Genomic DNA, 9,259 nt, shown 5'->3' with positions numbered 1-9,259 from the left:
TCCTGCAAGCGGGACGCTTCCGCGGGCCCAGGGCGCGCCTTCCTCTTCCTCCTTCTCTCCTCTCGGTTGCCAGCTCCAGCTTGGGGCTGGGCGGGGGCGCATCGGGGAGGGGTTTGATTCCCCACTCCTCCTCCACTTGCAGCTGCTGGATGACCTGGGGCAAGCCGTCGTTCTGACAAGAGCTGTTCTTGCAAAAGAGCCGTTTCTGTCCAGAGCTCTCTCGGCCCCACCCACCTCCCAGGGTGTCTGTCTGTTGTGGGGAGGGAAGGGAAAGGAGCCTGTAAACCGCTCTGAGACTCCTTTGAGTAGTGAAGGACAGGGTATAGATCCAATCTCCTCTTCTTCTGTCTCACAAGGGGTGTCTGTTGTGGGGAGGGGAAGGGGAAGGGGTTTGTAAGCCGCTCTGAGACTCCTTTGGGTAGTGAAGGGCGGGTTAAAATTCAGTCTCCTCCTCCCCCTCCTCTTCTGTTTGGTGTCCTGGTTAAGTGTGCAGACACTAACCTGGGAGAACTGGGTTTGATTCCCCCTCCTCCACTTGCACCTGCTGGATGACCTTGGGCAAGCAGTAGTTTAAGAGCTGTTCTTGAAAAAGAGGTGGTGGTGGCTCAGGGCGGCCTCTGTGCCTTGTTGTTGGCGGTCCAGAAGAACCGGTTGAGAGACTGTATGAGACAGGATGCTGGATTAGATGGACCACTGGTCTGATCCAGCAGGGCTCTTCTTAGGTTCTTACCAGGGGAAGGCGAGGGAGTGATAGCTTCTCTGCCTTGTTGTTGGTCCTCCAGAGGAACTGGTTGGCCACTGTGTGAGATGAGATGCTGGACTAGATGGACCACTGGTCTGATCCAGCTGGGCTCTTCTTAGGTTCTTACCAGGGGAAGGCCTTGGCCTCTCTGCCCTGTTGTTGGCCCTCCAGAGGAACTGGTTGGCCACTGAGTGGGACAGGAGGCTGGACTAGATGGACCCCTGGTTTGATCCAGCAGGATTCTGCTTATGTTCTTATGAAGGTCTCGGCCTCTCTGCCCTTGTTGCTGGCCCTCCAGAGGAACTGGTTGGCCCCTGTGTGAGACAAGATGCTGGACTAGATGGACCCTCCCTGGTCTGATCCAGCAGGGCTCTTCTGATGTTTTAAGGCAGCTTTTTGTGTCCAGTATCATCTGAGCTTTATATCCTTCCCTCCTGAGCTGACGTTCCACCTGTGTTTTCTCTTATTTCCCATAACAACCTCTTGTGGCAAACTCATTCACAGGTAGGGAACTGATTTCCGTTTTTCTAAGGGCACCCAGTGATTTCATGCATCAGCTGAGGTCTGAATAAACAGTTTATTGACTCACAACTGGTGCTTCAGTATATCCTTTTTTTGCTGCCGGTCTACATGGGCAGCAGCCGGTGTTCTTTGGAGGAGTTCCTGAAGTAACTAAACTTTTCCTCGCGTTCTCGCCCCAAAAGCTCAGCCAAGCTGTTTAGGGTTTCCCCAGAATTCCGGGCACCATGTGCCAAAATTGCAGGATTTCCCAGCAGTTGCACACTTCAGGGTTGTGTGGGGGTACTACATTTTCCTTAAATGTAAACACCCCCCCTAAGTTTGTCATGACACTCCCACCAGCCCCTTCTGTTGTGAACTTTCAAAACAACCATCCGGCAAAGGGAGTTCTGTCTCTTAAAAGCCGCAATAAACGTGTTCGTCTTTCAGGTGCTGCAAGGCTTTGTCATTTTGACACTAGCAGGCTGAACACTGGGGTTGCTAGGCATTCCCCAGTGGCATCCAAAACAAGATGGGGAAGATGGGCTTTAAAGATGTTCCAGCGCGTACTTGGAACGTTTAGGGTAGGCGAGGCAACCAGTGGGCAAGGCATTTCCCTTTGCATGCAAACGACAGAGCTCTTATATAGGACCCTGCTTCTGTTTTCAATAGTTAGAACATAAGAACATAAGAGACGCCAATGCTGGATCAGGCCAAAGGCCCATCCAGTCCAACACTCTGTGTCACACAGTGGCCAGAAATACCAGGTGCCCTCAGGAGGTCCAGCAGTGGGGCCAGGACATTAGAAGCCCTCCCACTGTTGCCCCCCCAAGCACCAAGAAGACAGAACATCACTTGCCCCAGAGCCCCTATCTATACCTTGTGGCTAATAGCCACTGATGGACCTCTGCTCCATATTCCTATCTAATTCCCTTTTGAAGCCGTCCATGCTTGTAGCCGCCACCACTTCCTGTGGCAGTGAATTCCAAGTGTGAATCACTCTTTGGGTGAAGAAGGACTTCCTCTTATCCGTTCTAACTTGACGGCTCAGCAATTTCATGGAGTGCCCACGAGTTCTTGTATTGTGAGAAAGGGAGAAAAGTACCCCTTTCTCTACCTGCTCTATCCCGTGCATAGTCTTATAAACCTCAGTCATGTCACCCCTCAGTAGTCGTTTCTCCAAGCTAAAGAGCCCCAAGCGCTTTAACCTTTTCTCATAGGGAACGTGTTCCAACCCTTTTATCATTCGAGTTGCCCTTTTTCTGCACTTTTTCCAAAGCTATAATATCCTTTTTAAGGTGTGGTGACCAGAACTGCACACAGTATTCCAAATGAGGTCGCACCATTGATTTATATAGGGGCATTATGATATTGGCTGATCTGTTTTCAATACCCTTCCTAATAATCCCCAGCATAGCATTGGCCTTCTTTATTGCAGTCACACACTGTTGGACCAGTTCTTGGTTTTTAAAAGCAAAATTCTACTCTGTTGCTCACCCTCAGGCAGTGATTCTTCATCCTGTGCTTGCAACGTGTACTGTAGGCAATTGATTGAATTTGATTTTGGTGTAGGTGAGCCAGTTGGGTGTGGTGGTTAAGTGTGCGGACTCTAACCTGGGAGAGCCGGGTTTGATTCCCCACTCCTCCACTTGCAGCTGTTGGATGACCTTGGGCAAGCCATAGTTCTGACAAGAGCTGTCCTTGAAAAAGAGCCGTTTATGTCAGAGCTCTTTCAGCCCCACCTGCCTCGCAGGGTGTCTGTTGTGGGGAGGGGAAGGGGAAGGAGTTTGTAAGCCGCTCTGAGACTCCCTTGGGTAGCTAAGGGCGGGGTGTAAATCCAGTCTCTTATCTTCTTTATTAAATTTCTACGCTGCCCTCCCAGGCTAGGCCAGCTCAGGGCGGCTTACGTAAAACAGCGTAAAATTTTACAACACACATAAAATAGATTACAATACTCATAAAAAAGGTTAACAACAACAGATTAAACAGAGAATTTTAAAACCATTTAGCCGTAGATATAATAAAGTGCTAGTACCGGTATTTTCAGTGTTTTGAATTGATTAAGAACATAAGAACATAAGAGATGGCCAAAGGCCCATCCAGTCCAACACTCTGTGTCACACAGTGGCCAGAAATACCAGTGCCATCAGGAGGTCCAGCAGTGGGGCCAGGACATTAGAAGCCCTCCCACTGTTGGCCCCCCCAAGCACCAAGAAGACAGAGCATCACTTGCCCCAGAGCCCCTATCTATACCTTGTGGCTAATAGCCACTGGTGGACCTCTGCTCCATATGCCTATCTAATTTAATCAGAATTGATTAAAACTGTTCTGTTTGATTGAGAAGGCATCCCCGATGAACTGAGCTGCAGGTATTTTAGAGTCTCCATCACCTAATAACACAGATGCTTATGCACAAGGAACACACCCTGGGAGCGGCTGTGGCTCAGTGGCAGAGCCTCTGCTTGGCATGCAGAAGGTCCCAGGTTCAGTCCCCGGCATCTTCAGTTCAAAGGACCAGGCAGGAGGTGATGGGAAAGACCTCCGCCCGAGACCCTGGAGAGCTGTAAAGAGGGGCTGTGGTTCAGCGGCAGAGCCTCTGCTTGGCATGCAGAAGGTCCCAGGTTCAGTCCCCAGCATCTTCAGTTCAAAGGACCAGGCAGGAGGTGATGGGAAAGACCTCCGCCCGAGACCCTGGAGAGCTGTAAAGAGGGGCCGTGGCTCAGTGGTAGAGCATCTGCTTGGCGTGCAGAAGGTCCCAGGTTCAGTCCCCGGCATCTCTAGTTAAAAACATTCAGAAGGTGATGGGAAAGGCCTCCGCCTGAGACCCTGGAGAGCTGCTGCCAGTCTGAGTAACAATAGTGACCTTGACGGACCAAAGGTCGTCTGATTCAGCATAAGCTAGCTTCCTGTGTTTGTAGAAGAGCCTCTGGTTTTGAATGCAGAAGGTCCCAGGTTCAATCCCCGGCATCTCCAGGTTAAAAGAACCAAGCCGTAGGTGATGTGAAAGAGCTCCGCCTGAGACCCTGGAGAGCTGCCTCGCCGTCTCTGAGCAGAATACTGACCATAATGGACCAAGGCTCTGATTCAGTAGAAGGCAGCTTCATATATGCATCATGTGTTGAAGAGGTGTTTTCCCCTTATGTTTTACACAAGAGGGAAGAACTTGTCTTAGACGGGGCTTGCTGCTCCATCATTTGAAAGCAAAGCCTTTCTTGAGTTCCGAAGTATTATTTTGTCTAAGATGTCTTTATTCCAGGGGCAGCCAGTGTTCCCTCTGAGCTGAGTCAGTGTGAGCCAGCTCACAGTTTCTTAGCCTCTGGCCCTCGCATTTGTGTCTTAACTCAGGAAGGAGGGCTCCAGAGCGAACTAATCGATGAGGCAGCCGAATGGCTGGCTCGCAACTTTAATGCCAGTAGCTCACAAAGTAGGATTTCTGCTCACAAGACTCCACGGCTTAGAGGGAGCATTTGGTAGCAGCCCTCCGTGGCTTTCACGGTGGGGAGGTTTTGGAGCTACCTGGGCTTATTTGGGGCTTGCCCGGCCCAGGGCTAGTCTACAGCTTGGATTTCAAGAACAGGCATGTTCCTGTCTCATTGGACAACCACACCCAGTGGAGCTGTGAAGAGCGTTTGGGAATCTAGGGGTGTTTTAGGGTTAATAGCTGGGTTAGGGTGGGCCACAGTGGGACGGGGGTGGGGATTCCGGGCCCATACTGTTTTCCTGACATTGTTATCCCATTTCTTCCCAGCAATTTTCTTCCTTAACCGAAGTGATTTTTCAATTTCTGGGAGAGCCTAAAGAGGTAAGCATTCTACGAGGGCCCGGGTGTGAAATAAAATCCAGGGGTACAGGTTAGTCTGTTTGAGACGTATTTTTACAAAGGGATTTTTTTTACCATGATTATTCAGGCTAAAAGTATTTTAAAAAAGTATCCCGAAGTGCTATACACAAGTTTACCATCTTGAAAGAGATGGAAGCTTTTATTATTATTTTTAATGTGGATATTACTTTTATAATTTTTAGAACAATAGTAAAAGTATAAAAGTGAACCACTGTTTTGGAACCTGAAGGTAGAGAGAGTGCTGAAACTCTTAAAATGTCTTTTGAAAGGTAGGAAATAATAGGAAAGTCATAGAATCATAGAATGTTGGAAGGGACCTTGCAGGTCATCTAGTCCAACCCCCTGCACTCTGCAGGAGCGTAGCCAAAAGAGAGCAAATTATGTAAATTATAAAAGCGTTGTGGGTTTGTATGGTTTGTTCTTTTCCTGTTACGGAGGCGATAAAAGAATTCCTGCCCTTGACCAGTGGATTGAATTCCTCCCTTACCCCTCCAGTATTTTTTACTTCCCATCACTTGCTGTTAAACCTTTCTTTATCTCTATATGGGCGAGAAACTTGATTTAAAAAAAAGCAGCTACAGTGTTCTCAGGATGCCACATTCTGCACCTAAAAACCATCCAAGTTAGCTTCAGAGGCCAGCCATGTTGGTCTGAACAAAACAGCTAGTAAGTAAGTAAAACAGTAAAACAGGAAACAATCCATATGCAAAAGAACCTCCTCAGGAAAGCTCCTCCATTATCATGTTTCACAGCCTGGGGAACTCCTACAAGATAATGACTCAGCCCCACCGTACCTTCCTGAGTAGATATAAATTACCCGCCTACCATTTTTCTTCTCCATCTTTCTGTGTTACACCTCTGAGGATGCCAGTCACAGCTGCTGGTACTACAATGCCAAGACCACGGCCATAAAGCCCGGAAAAATCTACACCAACTGAGGTACTGACCTCGATGGACCAAAGGTCTGATTCTGTATAAGGCAGCTTCACGTTTTCCTGTGTGTTGTCCTCCCGCAGGTCGAAAGGTTTCTCGCTCAGCTCACTGACTTTGCTGCCCTGAACAAGATCAGCCTGGGACCGCTGAAGAACATCGCCAAAAGTCTCCTGTTGGTGCCAACCAGTGAGTACAAAGGACATGGGGGTTCAGACGCAGTGTTCCCTCTAAGCTGAGTTAGTCTGAGCCAGCTCACAGTTTTTTAGCCTCCGGCTCACACATTTTTGTCTTAGCTCAGGAAGGAGGGCTCCAGAGCAAACTAATGCATGCAGTAGCCAAATGGCTCGCTCACAACTTTAATGCCAGTGGCTCACAAAGTAGAATTTTTGCTCACAAGACTCCACATCGGTTCAGAGATGGTTTCAGCATTTCCCCTAGCACTGATTTCAATATGAGCGTTCGTGAGTCAGGGTTTTCGGCCCACTTTGGCGATCCTTTGCAAGTGGATTTTGCTGTTTCGCACCGTAAAACCCAGTTGCAACATGGACTGAAAGCTCAATATTCGGGGTATGTGGAAAGCGCCCGTGTTCAGACGCGTGGAAGGGAGATTGCACCGGGAATTTTTCTAGGGGCAGACTGCAGACTGAGGAAGAAGTAAATCCGAAACATGAGAAAATTAACAGACATCGACGAAGGGTTGTAGCAGGGTACCACATGTGAAGAGGACGACGCCTCCTTCGGCCTTTCCTCTTTGACCTTAGCCGTTCTGCTGTTTTATGGTCTGCCGTGCCCTTACCTTAGAAGCTGTCGATGGTTTGCTCAGAAGTATATGGACTATCACGACCTAATCAGAGGACAAATGTAAAGAAAACAGTCGTGAGCGTCTAACCCACAGATCAAGCAGTCAACAAGACTTGCAAAGAAAATGCTTTCTGTATATTATGGTCAAAAGCACTACAACACAATACAGTAAACAAATTCCTTCAAATCATAAAGTCATGAAAGGTAATACATTCAGATAGGACGCTGATCTCAATAAGTATTCAAGCTCAAATATGGATCCCAGGCGTCCTATCGAGATCAGCGTCCTATCTGAACGTATTATCTTTCACAACTTTTTGTAAAGCGCTTTATGAGCAAGAGAGCTTTTGCACTACATCTCGTATTTTCTGAGGAAGATCCAACTTTGAAACGTCGTTATATAATCCGGAGACAACGACGATGTATTTTTACACCAGGTTTTTCTTATGATTTGAAGGAATTTGTGTATTGTATTGTGTTGTGGTGCTTTTGACCATAATATAATGTGTTCTGGTTAATCACAAGCTAAACATGAGCCTGCAGTGCGATGTGGCTGTGAAGAAAGCGAATGCAATCTTAGGATGCATTCACAGAAGCATTGTGTCTAGATCACGGGAGGTGGTCGTTCCGCTCTATTCTGCGATGGTCAGGCCTCACCTGGAGTCCTGTGTCCAGTTTTGGGCACCACATTTTGGGAAGGATGTTGACAAGCTCGAGCGTGTCCAGAAGAGGGCAACCAGGATGGTGAGAGGGTTGGAATCCAGGTCTTACGAGGAAAGGCTGAAAGAGTTGGGTCTGTTTAGCCTGGGAAAGAGAAGGCTTAGAGGGGACATGACTGCAGTCTTCAAGTATATGAATGGCTGTCAGGTAGAAGATGGAGCAGATCTATTCTCTCTTGCTCCGGATTGCAAGACTAGATCTAGTGGGTGGAAATTACAAGGGAGTCGATACCGGCTAAATATCAGGAGACACTTCCTAGCTGTAAGAGTGGTTGAGCAGTGGAACACAGACTGCCTCGAGAGGTGGTGGACGTTCCTTCGCTGGACATTTTCAAGCGGATGCTGGACGACCCTCTTTCGGGTATGTTGTAGGGCTATCTTTCGGCTGTGCTCCTGCAGAGTGCAGGGGGTTGGACTAGATGACCTTCAAGGTCCCTTCCAACTCTAACATTCTATGATTATATATACAGAGAGCATCTTCTTTGCAAGTCTTGTTGACTGCTTGATCTGTGGGTCAGACTCTCGCAACTGTTTTCTTTACATTTGTCCTCTGCTCAGAAGTCCGCCTTATCTTCTTGGCTTCAGCCCGCACAGTAGTGATGTTGTCTGACCAGGCCGGTTGCTGTTTTCTCCCCCACCCTTCTCTGCTTTATACGGTATTTGTTCTAGACGCTCTAAAGAGGAGTCTGTCGGCAGAGCAGGTCGCTGCAGATCTTATCGCTCTGGGTAAGTTCCCTGCCGGCGGCTTTTCCTGGGGATGGGGGGCAGCGGCTGCCGAGCGCTCCTGTCTAACCCTGTCGACTTTCCCCTGCAGGGCTGAGCGAGGAGAAGGCGGCATACTTTGAAGAACAGGTACAAGTAACATTCCTTTCGCTGCTGCATTTTTGTGGATCTTCTGGGGGGGGGCAGGGCTCTTTTCTCTGGTTTGGCTGTTCAGCGAAGGGGGGGTGGCCCTCTTTGCCTTGTGACCGGACCAGACCGCAAGATGTGATAGTCCCGCTGCACGCTGTCTTGGTCAGGCCGCACCTGGAGCAATGCTCCCTCTAAGCTGTGGAGTCCTGTGAGCAAAAATTCAACTTTGTGAGCTACCGGCATGAAAGTGGTGAGCGGGCGACTTGGCTGCTGCATAAATCAGTTTGCCTTGGAGACCTCCTTCCTGAGCCGAGACAAAAATGTGTGTGAGCCAGAGGCTAAGAAATTGTGAGCCGGCTCACACTCACTCAGCTTTGAGGGAACACAGAGTCCTGGAGTCTTGTGTGCAGTTCTGGAGGCCTCACTTCAGAAAGGATGTGGACAGAACGGAGCAGGCGCTGAGGAGAGTGGCGAGGATGATCGGGGGCCTGGAGGCCCGAAGCCCCGTGAGGAAAGGGACTCGGGAATTTTTAGTCTGGAGGAGAGGAGGCTGAGGGGGGACATGACGGCTCTCTTGAAGTCTTTGAAGGGCCGTCCCCTTAGAGGAGGGCAGGGAGGTGTTCCTGCTTGCAGCAGAGGAGAGGACTCGCATGTTTGGTGTGGTGGTTAAGTGCGCGGACTCTAATCTGGGAGAACCGGGTTTGATTCCCCACTCCTCCACTTGCACCTGCTGGATGACCTTGGGCAAGCCATAGTTCTGTCAGAGCTGTCCTTGGAAAAGAGCAGTTTCTATCAAGAGCTCTGACAGCCCCACCGACCTCACAGAGTGTCTGTTGTGGGGAGGGGAAGGGAAAGGAGTTTGTAAGCCGCTCT

At 49.2% G+C, this 9,259-nt stretch overlaps 1 protein-coding gene across 1 annotated transcript in view; it reads left to right on the top strand.

Annotated features, from left to right (window-relative positions):
- Positions 1–4,979: 4,979 nt before the first annotated feature.
- The window catches only part of COMMD7 (COMM domain containing 7), a gene marked incomplete at its 5' end in the record, with an annotated part of 10,420 nt that continues 6,140 nt past the window's right edge, over positions 4,980–9,259 (top strand). The window contains 4 exons of the mRNA XM_015426173.1: positions 4,980–5,042; positions 6,098–6,200; positions 8,204–8,260; positions 8,349–8,386. Coding sequence (XP_015281659.1) covers positions 4,980–5,042; positions 6,098–6,200; positions 8,204–8,260; positions 8,349–8,386 — 261 coding nt within the window. The remainder of the gene's footprint in view (positions 5,043–6,097; positions 6,201–8,203; positions 8,261–8,348; positions 8,387–9,259) is intronic.

Source organism: Gekko japonicus, unplaced genomic scaffold, assembly GCF_001447785.1.
Source record: "Gekko japonicus isolate JY-2015 unplaced genomic scaffold, Gekko_japonicus_V1.1 scaffold291, whole genome shotgun sequence".
Lineage (NCBI taxonomy): Eukaryota > Metazoa > Chordata > Lepidosauria > Squamata > Gekkonidae > Gekko > Gekko japonicus.
The sequence above is the reverse complement of the archived record's forward strand: the minus strand, read 5'-3'. Positions and strand labels throughout refer to the sequence as shown.